This window comes from Nicotiana attenuata, unplaced genomic scaffold, assembly GCF_001879085.1.
Source record: "Nicotiana attenuata strain UT unplaced genomic scaffold, NIATTr2, whole genome shotgun sequence".
Lineage (NCBI taxonomy): Eukaryota > Viridiplantae > Streptophyta > Magnoliopsida > Solanales > Solanaceae > Nicotiana > Nicotiana attenuata.
The window spans coordinates 76,815-98,225 of record NW_017671330.1 but is presented as its reverse complement, the minus strand read 5'-3'; the positions used below and the strand labels follow the sequence as shown (position 1 = coordinate 98,225).

The 21,411-nt window shown below is 39.6% G+C and overlaps 1 protein-coding gene across 1 annotated transcript; it reads left to right on the top strand.

Annotated features, from left to right (window-relative positions):
* Positions 1–1,220: 1,220 nt before the first annotated feature.
* Positions 1,221–2,651, top strand: LOC109207605. The gene has a single exon (XM_019370547.1). The coding sequence runs from the start codon at positions 1,493–1,495 to the stop codon at positions 2,468–2,470; it is 978 nt and encodes a 325-aa protein (XP_019226092.1). The 5' UTR covers positions 1,221–1,492; the 3' UTR covers positions 2,471–2,651.
* Positions 2,652–21,411: the final 18,760 nt, after the last annotated feature.

Here is a 21,411-nt window from a genome sequence, read left to right as displayed (position 1 = left end):
AGAACCGGTGTATTGTGATGCGTCAAGAAAGAGTATCAAAGAGCTCACTAATATCCTTAGCCCCACGGTGGGCGCCAAACTGTTTACCCTGGAATCCGGATAACAATTGAATTTATATGGGGTTTTAAGGATCCGTGAACTAAAAGATACAAAAGGTTTGGATTGAGGAAAACAAGAGATAAAGACTCAATGTTTGCTGTTAAAGTAAATAATCGCAGAATATAATATTGCTTAGAACAATTGTGCTTGATAGCGTACAAGAATTGAGAGAGATGGTACTGTCGTGTAATGGTTTCCGATCCCCTCTTTATGGGGTCTTCTCCCCTTTTATACATTCTGATTAAGGGTAAAAATAAGGTAGGTAAATTAATTACATCGTGGATCCCTGTAATTACGCCTTAATGGCCTGAAGTGGTTGAGAAAATCACGTTTGGGCGAGATATCCGGCGACGCTTGGTTATCCGTTACGAGTCCGGCTTCCGACCTTGTGTGTTTCTCCATCCGGTGGTGACTCATATCGAGCTCTGCAACGGTCTCGAAATGACTCGACCTCGGTTGTAGACGTGACCGTCGTTCTACCTTGCATCCAGGTCGGATTCGATGGCCCCGACTTGCCCCGGACCGGACCCAACCCGGTCGGGCTCAAGCAAAAAAGGGTATCACCCAATACACCGGGTATAGTTGACATACATACATACGTGTACCAGCTTCCCCTCATTGGATGCCGGGTGCTTATATATATATATATTAGTTCGGCCCCAGCTTCCCCTAGTTGGATTTCGGGTGCTTAGTGTGACACTTCTTAACACTAAATCCCCAACATTGAAGTGTCGAAGATTGGCTCAGATTTCTGGGTTTCGGACGCGGCCTTGGATGCTATGGCACTGCCAGCCATTTTTACGACGCGGCCCCAGATGCTTCGCATAAACCCGACTCCGATTGATGTTCAAAACTCAAATATTCACTCTATAAAACTTTAGACAGAAACCCCCATTATCACACACACACACACACACACACATATATATATATATATATATATATATATATAATAATAATAATAATAATAATAATTATATAACCATGACAAAAGCGGGGAAGAATAACACAAGCAAGCAAACAAAAGAAATATAATGCTCTTTCATTAATCTTAATTTATTGTTGACTTGTGGAGCGAGCTGACGTTCAGATGAATATTTATCAACCATTTTAAGTATATTAATTGTTGCAATAATACAGGAAGAAAGGGTAGCAATTTCTCATGATAATAATTCCATAATTCACTTGGAAATACTATTAAGAACTTTCTTTCTCTGGATTCCAAGCCGTCATAATGTTATTATTATTGCTGAAGCTGTAAAAGGAATTTTTTTCCCTCTCTTTTAATTTCCATATATACAATACCATTGTCCATTAATTAGCAATCCCTTTTCTATTATAACCAAAATTAAACCCACCGAAGAACTAGTCTTGTATTTTGAAATCGCCAAACATGAAACAAGAACCACGATCGCCACCTCTGCCGCACCACTTTCGCTACTCAAAGAGAATTTCATCTGCCGCTAAACCTGTTGTTTACTTCATCTGTCTCCTCTTGGCTTACTCGCTGGGTTTTATATCTAGCTCCACACGCAATAATTATACTAATAACAAACCACCCGCGCATGTTAACGCTATCATCAACTATGTAAACACAGCAATTAGCAGCGGAACAGATGGCGATCACAACAATTTCGGGGCGGTGTGTGGTGAGGCGGTTCCGTCACAAAACATCCGCCTCACAATTCTAGAGCGTGTCTTCAAGGGGACATCGCCGTGGCAGAATTTCCCGCCGCCACACGTGGACAATCTCCTCCGAAAAAAGTGGGTCAAAGGTTGGGGGTCAAAAGGCGCGGTCTTCGAAAATCTCATACGAAAGGTGAGACCGAAGACCATAATTGAAGTAGGCACGTTTTTGGGTGCATCGGCCCTTCATATGGTTGAGCTGACCCGTCGACTGGGTCTAAACAACACTCAAGTCGTGTGCATAGACGACTTTCGTGGCTGGCCAGGTTTTTCAGATCATCAAAAGTTCAAAGACATGAAGATGGTGAACGGCGACGTTTTGCTGATGTATCAATTCATGCAAAACGTGGTGAACGCGAACGCGACGGAGTCAGTGGTGTACATGCCTTTTTCAACCGGGTCAGCACTGGAGAAGCTGTGTGAATGGGGTGTTTATGGTGAGTTGATTGAGGTTGATGCTGGACATGATTTTCACTCGGCTTGGTCTGATATAAACCGGGCTTTTAAGCTGTTGAAGCCCGGTTCTGCCGGTGGTGTCATTTTTGGACATGACTATTTCACTGCAGCTGATAATAGAGGAGTGAGAAGGGCTGTTAATTTGTTTGCCAGCGTTCATAATCTCACTGTCCAAGTCGATGGTCAGCACTGGGTTATCCATATTACCAATCCATCATTCTCATACTGATGTTGATAAATAAGCTATATATTGCAAATTAAACCTGTATAGATATTACAACATCAGATTTTCATGCATCTCACATTTATTTTGAAGTTAATTAAGAGATGTATATATATATATTTTACTGCTCTATTATTAAAGGTTGTCTGTGCTCGCAAAATGTCTTATTCATCTTAATTGCTGTTTATATCGTCTTGCATTTTGAGAGCTTTGTGATTCTTTAAGCATTAGGTATTTTACCCTTCATTTTGTTTATATTCTGGTGCTTTAATTTTAACTCTTCATTTTATAGGTGAAAATCTTTTGGACTAATCTGAATTCCATAACGCCCGATACAGTTGAGAAAAAAAAAAAAAACATGAAATTCCCTAAAGTGTAATCAATTTTGCCTATTAGTTTCACCAAGGCGTTACACTAGGTGGCTTAAATATACATAATACATTTATGAATTTAGTAATTTAATTAAAATTATAAGTCAAGATTATAAGTAGAAAATTTACCCTGAAGTGGGCACTCGATATCAGTTAACAATGCTTGTTGTGAACTTTCATCTTTGCTTAACAGGGCATCAAAGTTTCCCCACTCCCCTGCCTTTCTTTTGCAGTCATTGCATAGCTCGATCCATAGAATCAAGTGACAAGTAGCAGCGTACCTTCTTTTGCAGTCATTGCATCGACCAAAACAGAAATGAGCAAATTTCATTTGTAGCCGGCCAGTGGAAATAAATATCATTCGCTAGCCATGAATTAAGCCATACAATTTATAGCCCCAAACAACATTATAATGGCTCGCCTAAATTTGTTCAAATGCCGTAGATTTCTTGGTCCTTCAAGAAGTGTTCCCTCTAGTCTCCTATTAACAAGAACTAATCTCTCAGAAATCTGTTAAACAGAAGACAATAAAAAACGGATGCATTTATGTAGAAACCTAAGATAAAAGTTAATCAGAAAACCAAAAACACAAAATCATTCATACAGGACTTGGAAGTTCATAAAGTTCACAAAGAATTCAGCCAGTAAAACGATTGTTAGATGCCCATCTGAAACATGACAAGGAACTCCAAGTTAGTACGGCAAAGTTGAACATTTTTTTCTTGAAATATTATTGGTTAATTTTGATTAGTGTTGAGGGCTAGAGACGAAGTGTTATGAACCTATTGGACAAGTTTACCCCTATGGAGCACGTGAGATGGGGAGATTAATAAATAGCACAAAGTGGGGCAGCGAAAGGCATACGAATTATGTTGAAACTTCGGCTCAAGACTCTGCTTCTCATCTCCTTTCTCTGAGTTCTGCTTCTCATCCCCATTCTTATCTCTATTCTTAGTTACTTAGTTTCATTATAGTAGTTTGAGTGTTGCAATTGATATCTCAAGGTTGTAATCAGTGTTCCAGTTCTTATTATATAGTGAGGAATTTTGGTATTGTTACATTGGTGCTTTCATCCAGAGGTCTTCAATGGAGGACCAAATAATTCGAACTATCGATGGTTCAATTAAGGTCATGAAGGATTCATGGTCTAAGGATTTGGCTGCAATTCGTTCACTGTTAAAGGAGTTGGTTGGAAACCTTGCAACAAGTAATCCCACTCCGGTGGAATTCCGACGATTCTGTGGCGAGAATCCAGAGTTCTGAATTTCTCAGGCTGAAAGATACTTTGCATTCTATAGAATTTCAGAAAATAACAAGTTACTTCTCGCCTCGTCCTATCTCGATGGAGAAGCTTTAGACTGGTACCGATGGCTCTTCCGGAACAAACAGTTGTGGATTGGGAATATTTTATTGCGAAGGTGCAAATTCGTTTCCGTCAAAAGGGACTAGAATTAGCCGAAGGACGATTGGCAAAGCTCCGACAAACAACTACTGTGTCCGAGTACCAGAGTCGTTTTGAGGCTATTTTATTAGGCTTTGGTGAGGCAGAACAATCTGACTACAGAGGCAAAAAGGAAGCGTGCAAGGTGTTCGATGAAATATTTGAAAAAGAGATCGATCGTAAGCATAGCATGGATGTTGGCAATACCAACGACCAAGTATTCAACATTAGTTCTCTTTCAAATGTAACTACGTTACTCCCTATAACACCAACGGAGTCTGCCTTCAAGGATGGAAAGTCCGAGGAAGAGAGCGATGTGAAAGTGCTAGTCGAAGGCTCAGTGCCCGCGGTTCAACCGCAGCTGACTGCTACTAGCCTAATCAAGGAAGCTGCAAATATCAAAAATGAAGCTGCAAATATCGAACAGGAATTGGTTCCAGAGCACTTTCACCCAATCTTACAGCATCTCGCTCACAAGACTGATACAGAACATCTTGAGAAAATTATGCCGAAACATTTGGAGTATATTATCAAGTCTCGGGTTCCAAGTCTTCCATTTCTTATCAACCAAACTATGACTGAGCTGGAAATTGAGTTGAGCCCTCATAGAAATCACATTATCATGGCACCAGGGATAAATTCCAAGACCTTAACTCTAAGATTATATTCGTAGTATGTGGTTTCTAACTCTATGACTCACGTGTGGGATCCGGGATGGCAATGGTATAGGGAAATTGACATGGAAGTTGCAAATTCCATGAAGAGCAATTCAATAAATCCTGAAACCCAGGTGTCCAATGAAATGTTTCAACCAGTTTCTCCAGTTAAGTATGCTTCGAGTCACTTTATCATATTTGATGATCCACTAGCACTGCAATGTTTGCTTACCGCTTCCGGTCACGACCAACCTATTAGCAGGGATATATTTGATTACTTAGGTGTACGTTATCGTGCTAAATCCTTGTGTCGATTTCCAACTGCTCAATTTGATGTGGACTTTCCCTTTGATCCCGGTTCAAGGTTTCTTACCACATACCCTGGAGGTACAAGGAAATATATATGCCGTGATACGTTGGACAATTTGACGTCTGATATGCTTATGTCACGATCCAAACCGAAGGGCCGCGACGGGCACCCGGTGCCTTACTCGACCGAGTACCATCGTAACATATCTTTCTTAGCATACTATCATGGGTAAATGAGCCAGAAAACTCGTCATGAGATAACAAGAATAAATCATAAGGGAATGCTCAACATATGACGACCCAACATGATATACAAACTTATACATGTGACATACGGGCCTATAAGGCCGACATGACCATTTGTAAACTCAAAACATAGGCCGACAAGGCCATACAAGAATCCATACACCTGACATCTGTCTACAAGCCTCTAAGAGTACATTAAATCATAAAGCTCGGGACAAGGCCCCGCCATACCAATCAATACATATCCAAAGCATACTGACCAAATAGGTAACTCCGGAGCAAGTGGAGTGCGCCAACACCTTCGCTGAGCTGATAGCCTAATAGGAGCACTGTCAACCTATCAATCCGGACCTACGGGCATGAAACGCAGTGTCCCCAGGCAAGGGGGACGTCAGTACGAATAAAGTACTGAGTATGTAAGGCTGGAAAGAATAAATAAGAACAGTAATGTAAAGAGAGATAGAGGAGCTACTCTGAGTGCTTCCGGGGACTACTGACATGAAATGCATAATACATATATATACATAAACGTTTAAAAACATTCGCCTCTGTGGGCATCATCATCATCATATCGTACCCGGCCTCAAAGAGGACTCGGTAAAAATGTACCCGGCCATCATAAGGCTCGGTAGAATCGAACCCGGCCACGTGGAGCTCGGTAAACCCAACTGATCAGTGGTTGCACAATAGGTGTCGTACCCGGCTGACTATAGCGCGGCTCGGTAGAGTAAAATAGATACTATATATAATGCATGCTAGACTCATGGAATCACGTTCTAAACCTTTCGAAGTGACTTAAGAACATTATGGACATCCATACCCTCAATATGAACCTTAGTAGGATTCAAGGATCATACACACTTGCTTAGAATAATTTTATAAGGAAAGAACAACATGGACAACCTTAGTTGCTAGGAGTAGATCCGTTATGAAGTAGCGTATTCATTTCACTTTAGATCATGCCAAAAGAAAGAAGGAAGTGCCTTAACATACCTGTTTCTTGAATTATTTGCACGAAATGAAACCTCTGCTTGAACGAAAGAATGAAACTTCTGCTTCTTTGAACTTGAATGAAATTGACGCTTGGATTCTATAAAATTGGAACGATATTGTTTCTGCTAGTCTTGATTTTGGGACGTTAGTCTCTTTTGTCCAAATCAAAAAAACTAACTACTGATCCTTCACGTTTCTTGGAATAAATTGAACAAAATCTCCTACTAATCTTGCTATTGTTTGTATTTGTAATGGAAGTGAGAATGGGACTTTGTTTTAAAGTCATAAGGCAACGTTCTGTTGTTCCTAAGTCTTTATTCATTAAATTCCTATTAACTTAGAAGATAGCCACCGCTACTGTTCTTGAAGTGTTTGGATCTAGGAGAAATGATATGGAAAGGAAAATGAATGTTCTGATTGTTGTCCAAAAATAAAAGTGGAAACAAGACTTGTAGTAAGTCTTTATTCATTAAATTCCTATTAACTTAGAAGATAGCCACCGCTACTGATAGAATGACTAAGAGTCATTCTTCTTATTTTGTGGCTTTCTGCCACGTTTCTGAGGGAAAGGGATTAACCTTATCCAAATATATCCTCAATTAATTAGGTAATGTTCCGTTACTCGGTAATTAATTAATTACTCGTAAAATTGAGAATTGTTCCCACTTACTTAAAATATTACACACTTTTCACATACTTTATACACCTTACTAGTATGGTCATGTGGTACCTCGTATGACACTAGTCCATAAATATCGAGTATTTTAGCTCGGGCCATATTTTACCCCAAAATGCCAAACTTGGACAAAATTCATTTTCTTTGACTTGCTCCCCCCTTTCACCTTCATGAATTTAACAATTACTTGTAAAATAGCATAATCGTTATAATCTGCAAATAATCTTTTACTTGGACTGATGTCAATTACCTTATGACAAATTTAACGTACAATACTTCAGGGTGCAACATCGTCGTAACTTAATACTGCGAAGCGTAACATCACCGTAATGTATTACTGCAGAGCATAATATCGACGTAATACTGCGGGGCATAACAGCTTATGTCGTCAACATTATGGAACAGAGTAAGGAGAAAGAGGAACATTATTAACAGAATCACTTGTATTTTTTATTAAATCTGTTGCAACAGTATCTGCGTACATCTTTCAAGCTATATTCCATGGAAGTATTGGGATGGGCATAGACAAGCTGGTTCAACAATGGGGTGTTACTGATGTGCAGCAATACTCATCCAACGGTCTTCGCACTGCGACGTACACCGTCTCTGCTATTTGGTCCAATGTTAAGGAGGGCGACGTTATTGCGGCAACTCTCAAGTTGTATCCTCCAAGAATTTATGATTCAATGTGGGTTGCTGCAGCTAGAATGAAAAAGAAGAAACATAATGGAAATCATTCATGGGACTACACAATGTTACATGAACAACAAACCTGGAATCCATATGTTGACATAGCTCTTGTCTGTGAGAAATTGGACCGTGCCCTTCATTTTCTAAAGATACGAGTCTTAACTCATAATATTTTAAGTGATACATGGTGCTTCTCTGTAGTAATTTGTTCTGGTGTAATTAACTGTGGCAGTAGAAACACCTCTAACCTCCCAGGGATTGCCTTAGATATTCGTGGAGCTTTAAAGTTGCATCATTTTCCATTTGCTCTTGTTGGTAATTTGTATATTGTTACTCTTGGTGGAACTATACTGGTTATTTAAATATGGGATCCAGGAATCAATCCCAAGACCATGAATCTAAATGGTCATACAGAGACCTTGGAGACACAACTATTGTTGCGATCTACTGGCAAGTTTTGCTTATGTGCATATTCTGCTTTTATGACTAGAGTGTGGGATCTTAGCCGGCAGAGAGATATCTCATCACACTCGACGGAGTTGGCAACAAGGGCTGTTGTATTACCTTGGAGAAAAAGACTCATTGTTCTGCTATTAGCATTGTCTGCTGAAAGCAATGGAATGTTAGGAAGAAGGGATTATAGTGTCAGTACACACTATTCAAGACGTGCATTTGCTACTTTTGGATTTAAACCGGAGAATATGGATATGTTTGAGAAGTGGCTTGGCAAGGCTAGTATGTTGCAAAGTATAAGGAGTACAGGTGCTAAGGACTTTAAGGTGACAAAGTATTATGTATTAGCAAGATCTAAAGGCAACAATATTATTCAGCAGCTTCAAGAGAAGACTAACGTAGGGAGGTCTTCAGGCCAACAAGATGTGGCCATTGTTGGAGAGATGGCAAAGTCACAATCAATTGGTTGGAACACAAGTAATTCATCCCTGCATCAAGAGGTGCAAGTACACAACCAACTTCATTGTGCTAAGCTAGACAAAAATATGTCGAGGATTACTGTGGATTCGCCTCGATTTCCGTTTGACCCAGGTGGACTTCTGAATTTAGAATTCAATTCCAAGCAAAAGAGATCAGACACAAGGGTCGATGCTAAGATTTCAATGTTGCTCTACTTGAACCTTGAGGACAAGGTTCTTTTTGAGGACGGGGTATTGTTATGAACCTATTGGACAAGTTCACCCCTGTGGAGCACGTGAGATGGGGAGATTAATAAATAGCACAAAGTGGGGCAGCGAAAGGTATACGAATTATGTTGAAGCTTCGGCTCAAGACTCTGCTTCTCATCTCCTTTCTCTGAATTCTGCTTCTCATCCCCATTCTTATCTCTATTCTTAGTTACTTAGTTTCATTATAGTAGTTTGAGTGCTGCAATTGATATCTCAAGGTTGTAATCAGTGTTCCAGTTCTTATTATATAGTGAGGAATTTCGGTATTGTTACACGAAGAGCGTAAAATTCATTCATAAAATAGAAAAAAGTGGTAATGATGGCACATTGTCTTTGACCAAACTGTACTTTTCAATTTATTTTGTATATGCATCGTTAAAATATATACAAAATAGACTGTCGCTATACAAACATATACTAAATAGATTGTTACTATACAATTTATATACAATAGACTATCACTATACAAAAAATATACAAAATAGACTGTCACTATACCAAAAATATACAAAATAGACTGTCACTATACAAAAAATATACAATAGACTGTCACTATACAAAATAGACTGTCACTATACAAAAACTATACAAAATAGACTGTCACTGTACAATTATATACAATAAACTATCACTATACAAAATTATACTAAATAGATTGTCACTATACAATATATATACAAAATAGATTGTCACTATACAAAATATATACAAAATAGACATTTCGGGCTATTAGATGTAATATGTTTGGGCCGGAGGGACATTTCATGTCAATGGAAAAAAATATGGGCTATTAAAATTTTGAGGGGCTATAGAAGGTCATTTTCTCAACAGAAATAGATGCTTTCATAGGAAATTAGCCTTTTGCATTTGTAGCCTTACTTTATAGGTTTTACACTCAGGCACTTATTCAACCAAAAAAAAGACCCTTTATCTTCTTTCCATGGTAGAACCTTTGATACAGTCAAATTAAACCACTCTACAAGACTGAAACACACACACAAAAAAAATTATTTTAAGGAGAGTCTTTATTTGTGTAGATGGGTGGGTGCAAAGTGTTGGAAATTTTCAACATTCAAGAACTTTCTTTCGCAAACAGATATGATATTTGAGAAAAAGACATAAACTTGATGAATAACAGGGTGACTTATAGGAAGCAAATTATTATGTTAAAAACATACAGAAGAACTGAAAAATTATTCATTACACAATAAACAATGTTGTGAGAGGGGTGACTTAATGCGTAACTAACTAAGGGTAGTTTAGTCTATTTTACATTAGTTAGTTAGGTGTCTAAAGTCAGTTAGCCAGCTCTATAAACAGGGATAGTTTGTACAGTGCATCAGTTTTAACAAAATCAGTTTCTGCATTTCTGCTTCAGTTCATTTCCTTCTTCTCTTTTCTTCTTCTCAACTAGGGTTTACATAGCTCGATCCATAGAATTAACATGGTATCAGAGCAGTTAGACTAGGAATCACTGGTCTTGTTCATCAATTCACAATGCCATTGATGAATTTGTGAGATTCAGAAAAATCAAAGCCTCGTCAATTTAAAGCAGAATAGACATGAGACATATTGTTGACAACACTACGACTAATGTTGCCACATGTGTAGATGCAGGAATTGAAAATACTCTAGCTAATGAGGAATTTGGAGTTGATTTGCCTCACAATCATCCACCGTACCTTGGACCAGCAGATACGAGTGGAGCACAATTGATCTGGTTTCTATTAACAGGTACTAACAATCATACTATATGAAATCGATCTATGAGGATAGCTCTGCAAGGAAGAAATAAGCTAGGGCTAGTAGAAGGAACATGGAAAAAGGAAAAATTTCGTGAAAATCTATCGGAGCAATGGGAGAGGTGCAATGCAATTGTACTCTCATGGTTGATGAATGTTGTAACTCCACAGTTCGTTGGAGGAGTAGTATTTGGAGCTAGTGCACAGGCTTTTTGGGAGGATTTGCGAGAGAAATTTGACAAAGTAGATGCATCTATGTCATTCAATTTGCACAAGAAAATTGCAACCTTATATCAAGGTACCTCATATGTCTCTGTGTATTACACTAAGATGAAGGACCTCTTGGATGAGTTTGAAGCATTAGTTCCTGCTCCATGTGACTGTGAGAAGTCCAGAGATTATGTTGCCTTTATGAAGAGGCAAAATTGTATCAATTCCTTATGGGATTGAACGATTCCTATGCTCAAGCAAGGAGCCAAATATTGTTGATGTACTCTTTACCTACAGTCAATCAGGCATTCTCTATGATTATGAGTGATGAGAACCAGAAATCTATAGCTGCCACAACAGGAAATTTGGGATTGACATCACCTATTCTAGCTGAAAGTAATGAGTGTCGCGCCCCCTTTTTTCCCTCCTCGCGGCGGGAGAATCGGGTTTATGACATTTTGGGTATGGGACAACTCGTTCCTTTTGGGAACTGGGTTTTGTATTTTCGAAGAGTCGTCACCTAATGATTTATGGTGCATTAGGACACCTTACATGGTTCAATTACAACTATGCTTTGATAACTAGAGACATGGTAAGGGCTTTGAAATTATCCCAAGGGGAAGGTGTTAGGTACCCCTCAGGATCCACTAGTGTGGTTCCCGGCCAGACAATTATTATGAATTTAGCAAATAGACAAGTAAACAAATAAGGCTCAAGTAAGAGGGGATTTTAATAGACAAGTGCTTGGGAATAAACAAAGTATGGAAGAGCAATTACACAAGGTTGATTTTTTTGAAAAGAAATCAAAATATTTTTTAAGACAAAGAAAGAAAGGGAAAGGGGGTCCTAGGTTTAATCATAATATGGATCAGATCAATGCAATACCCGATAATCACTCCTCAAGAGAGGGGCTACACGTGGTATTAACACACCGGTCATCATATCTATATCTACCCTTTCCCACCCCGTTTAAGGTACTAAAGCGCGGATTGGTCTCGATTACTATTGCATGCTATTACCCGTCCCATTCCTATCAGTCCCGGAGGTATTTAGGACTACTATTCCTAAAAGGAAGGGATATTAGGCAAATTGGTTTCAAAGAATAAAAATCTAAGGCGACATACAAAACACATACTGCATGTTGGGGAAGCATATAAGCAGATATAAGCTCAAATACACCTCCTTGAACAAAAGCACATAACTAGCATGACTTGTACATGCTTTTTAGGGTCTGATTAAAATACTAAAGACGAGGGGAGTTTGATTCAGAGCCAGGTTCATCAGATACATCAGATAAGAAGCCCAAATCAGGCTTGCCTGCTGGTTGGAGCAGTTACTGATTAACAAAGGCGAATTTAGTTTTATTGTTGTTATTACCTAAGGCTTGCCTAAGTATTTAGACGGGGCCCTATAGGCATGATATCTACTTAATTCAGAATGCGGTGAAACAGTAAAAACGAATTGTTTGAGATCCTATAGGCATGCTTGCTAAACCTCGTTAAGCAAGTGAATTAGATTGTTTAAGACCGATTCAGAATAGACTGATTTTAGACCAATTTCAGCTTCTGCAGGTGATGGTATCTACTATTGCTGATTTAAACCCTATGAACATGATATCTAACGTTGAGTGTGAATTAAGCGACTCAAATTTATTTAAGAGTCCCTATAGGCATGATTTCTATATGTTACTGATTTCAGCATTGCGCACATGACACTTATTTTAGCCGTTTAGAACCTAAAACATGATATCTAAGTGTCATGCAGAATATAAATACGTCCTATAGGCAAATTATCTAGGCGTGACATTGACCATGAAGAAATTGATGTAAACCCTATAGTCATGGTGTCTAAGATGCAGATTTGAACACAAAGAATTTAAAACAGTCCTATAGGCATGCTTTCTACCCTTGAGCATACATGATCACCCAACCCTTTTTATTAGCCAACCCCAAATATTTATTATAACTTATTACAAACCAGAAATACTGAATTACAAAAGAAAGAATGAAAGAAAAAGCTACAACCATAGGAAAGCCCAATTTGACTTCCTATCTGAGATATGCAAGGAACCGTATCATTGCCAATGCCATTGATTTCAAAGCCCTTCTCAGACCTGGGTGTGTCAGAATTCCCTAAGGGCCTCAATAGGACCTCGGGCAGTGCTCACACCCAAGCTACACAACCAGAATAGAGATGAGTGCAGTGTGAAAATGCCAGCCCTCATGTGTCTAAGTTCAGAGGGAGCTCATGGGGTCCTAAGGCAAGGCTCACATGAGGGGGGCAGAACTTAAGTCTAAGAAGAGAGTGAAAATGCAGAAACAGAGTTTTAAGAGTTGGGGGAATAAAGGAGAGGGAGAGGGATACAACCATTAACATTTCAGGGAATCAATAACTTCACAAAAGGGGGGCAGGGGATTGGGAATCCATTGCAAAGGAGCCTATACACTTAGGCATGACTTAACTTTGGGCATGGACAGCAATAAGAAGTGCTGACATGCCTGTAAATCAACCAGAACACACAACAGATAAGGGAAACATGGAGGTTGTGATCCCAAAGGGATCAAGTTTGGGTCATGAACAACAATGTTCAATGCTGTCATGCCCCAAACCAACCACAGATACTAACTACATTAGGGATAGGGATTCAAAGTCCACAAGCTATGAGAAATAACAAAAGCATTTATTCAGACATAAGGGCAGAACACAACATGCATTAGTAATGGAACTATTTAAATACAAACAGGAGGCAAACTGGAAGGAAAGAAACAATAAAGAAACATGTTGTTGTTGATGTTGAAAAATTAATCAGAACATACCAGTTAAAGAAGCAAAGTGTAGTAAAGAAAGTAAGCAGGACTTCAAAGTATAGCCTTGGCTTTCGGCGGCTAAGCAAACAGTAGCACGAGTAGTAATAAGCAAGAGAGAATTTTTTTTGAGTGTAAATGTGTGTTCAGAACCAAAAGTTCGTGTCTGTGTTAATGGGAGAGTATGTATATATAGTAGTTCGGAACTAGGTAAAATAAGGCATGAATCATAATAGTATAGTAATTATGGAACTCAGAATCAATTAGAGTAAAATCAGTACGAGTACTCCCTTAATTTAAGGGAATCAGTTCAAACGGTAAGAACAAGTAACAAATAAGGAAAGAAATCAATGTGTAGACAAGGAAATAATTCGAACATATTAGGCATAGAGTAAACCATTAGGGCTAGGTTCAGAAAACTCTAATTAAGGAGATAGTCAGTGAGAATCAAGTACCAATGCAGCCAAGGTAAGGGAATCAATCAAATTGAGTACAAAAGTAGGGATTGAAGGTCTAAAGGAAAGTGTTCAAATCAGACGAAGAAATAGGGAAATCAGAATCAATCAAAAGAAAGTCATGAGTCAATATTTTGTATATAAATAAAGTAAGACATAGATGGTTAAGAGTCGACCTACAACTCTAGCAAACATGAGAGTCAAACAATACCGATTCAATGAGAAATAGGCAAGTTTTGAACAGTCAAGATGAGCTCAAGCACATAGAATCAGTGTAAGTATAGGCTAAGAAACTGAGTAGAAACATATCAAGGCAAGTAAGTCACGAAAAATCACAGAAACTCAAAAATGAGAACCAGCCAGTCATGCTGATACACAAAACCAAACAAAGAACCCCCTAAAAAATTAGGGCTTTCAACATAGACGAGTTAAAGATGTAGCAAACTCATAGAATCAGTCAAGATATGCAAGAAATATAAGTTAAAACACAAAGAATCAGTTAAACAAGGTTTTAAAAGAAGTTCCGAAAACCCTAGTTTTAGAAGAAGATGAAAAACACTTGAAACCGCATGATTCTTGTAGAAAACCTTAAGGACAGTGTAAAACATTAAAGGAACAAACTCAAATCGTTCTAGATCTGTATAGATCTAGGAGATATAGGCAGAAATTAGGGTTTCAGAAGAACCCATAATGAGACGAAGAAACCTGTCCAGAAACTCAAAGATCGTGTCAAATATAGAATGATTCTGCTTGAAATCACACTGGAATAGCCAAGAATAGGCAGGAGATGAACCCTAGACGCAGGTCTGCATGGCCCCGGGCCCTTGAAGACCTTAGAGAAGACAAGCATAGCATGAGAGAAGCCATTGAAGGCTTAAGAGACGATGAGAGGTGACCGGAGATGGCCGGAGATGGGGAGTCGGCGGTTGACGGCTAGGGTTTGGTTGAGAGTTGCTGAGAGAGGAGAGGATCTTAGGGCGGCGGATTCTGGGAAATGATTAGGGTTGGGGGTGGTTTAGGATTAAAAAAGGCAAGAATCAATACGGGTCGTTGATCTTTCAGATCAACGGCCATGATTTAATTGGTTCTGGGTCGGGTAGGTGTATTTGGGGCCTGGGTCGGGTAATTTAGATAGAAATTGGGCTGGGTTGAGTTTAATTTAGGCTGTAATTGAAACGCCAATCTGGCTATAATTTAAATAGCCACTTTTCCCTATTTTAATTTATAAAAATAATAAAATAATTTCTGTAAATAAATTAAGGGTACCAAAATGATTTATAGTACATATTAATTATTTAAAAATACCAGACCTAATCTTGCGAACATAAATGCAATTAAATTTTAAAAGAGGCTAATATTGTAATTATATGTAATTTAGCTTTAAAAATACTAAATAAATTTTTAAGAAATGTATAAAAATTCCCTTGGCTATATTTTAATATAAACATGAGATTACAATAGGTAAATTACCAAAATGATAGTTTTGGAAGTAATTATTGAGATTTTATAAATAACAAAAGGGAAAAATAAATCGATTTAAATCTTTGAAAATTGTGAAAAATAATAAAACACTTGGATATACTTATATATGCATATATATGCTGTTTTGAAAGTATTTTTCATATTGAAAAATATATTTAGGGAAAAATTAGGTGTTAACAGATGCCCCTCTTTACCCGGGAAGGATGAAACAGTTGTCGGGTAAAGATATTATGGCCAATTTTGACCGAGCGAGATGGTTCGGAGAAGTTTCGGCCGTGACCTGGCTTCTGAGCTGCCTACATATCCCTGGTCTTACAGGAATCAGGCCATATGTAGTTCAGGATTCGTCGGCGGGGTATGCCGACGGGTATTTTTTCAAGAACGGACGCAATATTTCGGTCGGAATGAGTGAGTGGCTTACTGGAATGGTTAGGCTTGATGTGGCTGCGGGCACTGGGGCGGGCTCCTGTCGGGACGGCCGTCGCATGCCGGTTTTACCTGCAAATAGAAACAATACAAGCATATATTGTGCATAAAATTAGACATGATGCAAGTTCCCGTTGGACCATGAATGCTGCCTTCAGACGGTTAGGATGACGTCCTTAGGCCATGAGGTCCTGGGCTATGAAGCATGTAATAAAGGATTCGCAGGCTGTGAAACGATGCTCTCGGGCTATGAAAATGATGCCTCCGAACCATGATGCCTTTGAATAATGATGTGCAAAAGATTGAATGGGATCCTCAAGCCATGACATGGTGTTCTCGGGCTATGGGGATGGTGGCTCCGAATGATGACGCCTTCGGATAAGTTGGCAATATTTCAGCCCATGAAGGATGCAGTAGCGTGTGGCGATCTTTCAACCGTGCAAATGTGGCGATCTTTCAGCCGTGCAAATGTAGATAAGGCGGCGATCTTTCAGCCGTGCAAATGTGGCGATCTTTCAGCCATGCAAAATGTGGATAAGGTGGCGATCTTTCAGCTGTGCAGATGCAGATGAGGCGATCTTTTAGCCATGCAGATGCAGTATGAGGCGATCTTTCAGCCATGCAGATGCAGTATGAGGCGATCTTTCAGCCATGCAGATGCAGATGAGGCGATCTTTCAGCCATGCAGATGCAGTATGAGGCGATCTTTCAGCCATGCAGATGTAGATGGAGACATCGTTTAGTCTCGGAAGGCAAAATGGTAGCCTTGTGCAATGCAGAAAAATGCAGAGGGAGACAACGTTTAATCTCGGAAGGCAGAATGGTAGCCTTATGCAATGCAGAAAAATGCAGAGGGAGACGGCGTTTAGTCTCGGAAGGCAAAATGGTAGCCTTATGCAAGAAATAAAATGGCAAATGGTAATAGAGCTTTCTTAGCTGATAGCAGATTGTGATATCGTGACTGCTGGGGACATTGTTGTGTGTGGATAGCAAATGTGAATAAATGCAACGGTTCTGAGAGTTGTATTCCTGAACAATGTTTATCTTGTAAGTGTATAGTATGTTCGGATGATTTCCCAATCCAAGTGCCTGCATCCAAAGAAAAATCGTAAGTTTTGTAAAGGGGAGGTTAGTTCGTATCTCTGCTGGCTTTGCTTGACCTGCTTGACTTCGATCTGGTGATACTGTATGTGTCACTGGGGCAGCGTCGCTGAACAAAGCAGTTTTGATGATAGACATGCATGATTTGGTAAAAGTATAACATAAATGTATAATTAAAATAGTTTTTTAGATGAACTGACGACTGTGACGCGGTTCGAGACATTGCAACCTCTCTTACTATAGAATTTTGAGGGTCCCCTCAAAATTCTACCCCAGTTGATGGGTTGATGCTTTGGACTGCTGCTCGTGCGGCGATCAGCTGAAATTAATTTAGAATTTTGAGGGTCCTCCTCAAAATTCTGCCCAGTTTCCAATTTCAAGGGGGGGGGGGGGGGTAATAGTAAAANCGAGAAACAAACTCAGATCGTCCTAGATCTGTACAGATCTAGGAGGTATAGAAAAGAAATTAGGGTTTCGGAAGAACCCATAATCAGACGAAGAAACCTGTCCAGAAACTCAAAGATCGTGTCAAATATAGAATGATTCTGCTTGAAATCACACTGGAATAGCCAAGAATAGGCAGGAGATGAACCCTAGACGCAGGTCTGCATGGCCCCGGGCCCTTGAAGACCTTAGAGAAGACAAGCATAGCATGAGAGAAGCCATTGAAGGCTTAAGAGACGATGAGAGGTGACCGGAGATGGCCGGAGATGGGAAGTCGGCGGTTGACGGCTAGGGTTTGGTTGAGAGTTGCTGAGAGAGGAGAGGATCTTAGGGCGGCGGATTTTGGGAAATGATTAGGGTTGGGGTGGTTTAAGATTAGAAAAGAAAGAATCAATACGGGCCGTTGATCTGAAAGATCAACGACCATGATTTAATTGGTTCTGGGTCGGGTAGGTGTATTTGGGGCCTGGGTCGGGTAATTTAGATAGAAATTGGGTTGGGTTGAGTTTAATTTAGGCTGTAATTGAAACGCCAATCTGGCTATAATTTAAATAGCCACTTTTCCCTATTTTAATTTATAAAAATAATAAAATAATTTCTGTAAATAAATTAAAGGTACCAAAATGATTTATAGTACATAATTAATTATTTAAAAATACCAGACCTAATCTTTTGAACATAAATGCAATTAAATTTTAAAAGAGGCTAATATTGCAATTATATGCAATTTAGCTTTAAAAATACTAAATAAATTTGTAAAAAATATGTAAAAATTCCCTTGACTATATTTTAACATAAATATAAGAATACAATAGGTAAATTACCAAAATGATAGTTTTGGAAGTAATTATTGAGATTTTATAAATAACAAAAGGGAAAAATAAATCGATTTAAATCTTTGAAAATTATGAAAAAATAATAAAATACTTGGATATACTTATATATGCATATATATGCTATTTTGAAAGTACTTTGCATATTGAAAAATATATGTAGGGAAAATTTGGGTGTCAACAACTGCCCCATCTTTATCCGAGAAGGATGAAAGAGTTGTCGGGTAAAGATATGATGGCCAATTTTAACCGAGCGAGATGGTTCGAAGAAGTTTAGGTCGTGCCCTGGCTTTTGAGCTGCCTACATATCCCTGGTCTTACAGGAATCAGGCCGTATGTAGTTCAGGATTCGTCGGCGGGGTATGCCGACGGGTATTTTTCCAAGAACGGACGCAATATTTTGGTCGGGATGAGTGAGTGGCTTACTGGAATGGTTAGGCTTGATGTGGCTGCGGGCACTGGAGCGGGCTCCTTCCGGGACGGCCGTTGCATGCCGGTTTTACCTACAAATAGAAAAAATACAAGCATATATTGTGCATAAAAATTAGACATGATGCAAGTTCCCGTTGGACCATGAATGCTGCCTTCAGGCGGTTAGGATGACGTCCTTAGGCCATGACGTCCTGGGCCATGAAGCATGTAATGAAGGATTCGCAGGCTATGAAATGATGCTCTCGGGCTATGAAAATGATGCCTCCGAACCATGATGCCTTTGAATAATGATGTGCAAAATATTGAAAGGGATCCTCAGGCCATGACATGGTGTTCTCGGGCTATGAGGATGGTGCCTCCATGAAGGATGCAGTAGCGTGTGGCGATCTTCCAGCCGTGTAAATGTGGCGATCTTTCAGCCGTGCAAATGTGGCGATCTTTCAGTCGTGCAAATGTGGCGATCTTTCAGCCATGCAAATGTGGATAAGGTGGCGATCTTTCAGCCATGCAGATGCAGATGAGGCGATCTTTCAGCCATGTAGACACAGATGAGGCGATCTTTCAGCCATGCAGATGCAGTATGAGAGGATCTTTCAGCCATGCAGATGTAGATGGAGACAGCGTTTAGTCTAGGAAGGCAGAATGGTAGCCTTGTGCAATGCAGAAAAATGGAGATGGAGACAGTGTTTAGTCTCGAAAGGCAAAATGGTAGCCTTATGCAATGCAGAAAAATGCAGAGGGAGACAGCATTTAGTCTCGGAAGGCAGAATGGTAGCCTTATGCAAGAAATAAAATGGCAAATGGTAATAGAGCTTTCTTAGCTGATAGCAGATTGCGATATTGTGACTGCTGGGGACATTGTTGTGTGTGTGGATAGAAAATGTGAATAAATGCAACGGTTCTGAGAGTTGTATTCCTGAACAATGTTTATCTTGTGAGTGTATAGTATGTTTGGATGATTTTGCAATCCAAGTGCCTGCATCCAAAGAAAAATCATAAGTTTTGTAAATGGGAGGTTAGTTCGTATCCCCGCTGGCTTTGTTTGACCTGCTTGGCTTTGATCTGGTGATACTATATGTGTCACTGGGGTAGCGTCGCTGAACAAAGAAGTTTTGATGATAGACATGCATGATTTGGTAAAAGTATAACAAAAATGTATAATTAAAATAGTTTTTTAGATGAACCGACGACTGTGACGCGGTTCGAGACATTGCAACCTCTCTTACTACGGAATTTTGAGGGTCCTATTCAAAATTCTGCCCCAGTTTCCAATTTCGGGGGGAAATGAAAATTTTATTTAATTGTGACCGAACCCATAAGGCTGCCTACTATCCCCTCTTAAACGGGAATCAGGTCAGACGTAGTTCAATTTGCATCATATAGGGAAAACATAAAGATTACACATAGTAGCGCCTGACTGCATCTGAATTAATCGGCTTTGGCCAAACTTCTCCGTCCATTTCTGCAAGTATGAGGGCTCCTCCTGTCAAAACCCGGTGAACCATGTATGAACCTTGCCAGTTAGGAGAGAACTTCCCTTTGGCTTCATCTTGATGCGGAAAAATTTTCTTTAACACCAGCTGCCCTGGTGTGAACTGTCTCGGCTTGACTCTATTTTTGAAGGCTCTGGACATTCTGTTTTGATAAAGTTGACCATGACACACTACATTCATTCTTTTCCCATCTATAAGAGCTAGCTGCTCATAACGACTTTTTACCCATTCTGCGTCGTCGAGCTCGGCCTCCTATATGATCCTTAAGGAAGGAATTTCCACTTCGGCAGGAATGACGGCTTCTGTACAATAAACCAACATATAGGGTGTTTCCCTGGACGATGTGCGGATCGTGGTGCCATACCCCAATAAAGCAAACGATAACTTCTCGTGCCACTGTTTGTGCTTCTCTATCATTTTCCTCAATATCTTCTTCATCCATCCGATCTAATGGTAACCGGCAAAATAATCCACGAATGACTGCAGTTCATGCTTGGCGCAATCGTCAATCAGGATATGTATATTCGGCAAAGGGAAGTCGTCTTTCGAACTGGCCCGGTTGAGATCGCGGTAGTCAACACAGACTCTGACCTTCCCATCCTTCTTTGGTACTGGCACTATGTTGGCTAACCATGTCGGGTTTTCAACTACCCTGAGAACCTTAGCTTTGACCTGTTTAGTGAATTCTTCCTTGATTTTCAAACTCATATCCGGCTTGAACTTTCTGAGCTTCTGTTTTACCGGCGGACATGTCGGATCAATTGGCAGTTTGTGAGCCACAATAGACGTACTTAGACCGGTCATATCGTCATATGACCAGGCGAATATGTCCTCATATCCCCTTAGAAATTATGTGTATTCCTTCTTTTCTAATGGCGATAAGTGAATGTTGATTCGTGTTTCCTTGACATTTTCTGCATCTCCCAGGTTAATAATTTCTATCTCGTCCAGGTTGGACTTTG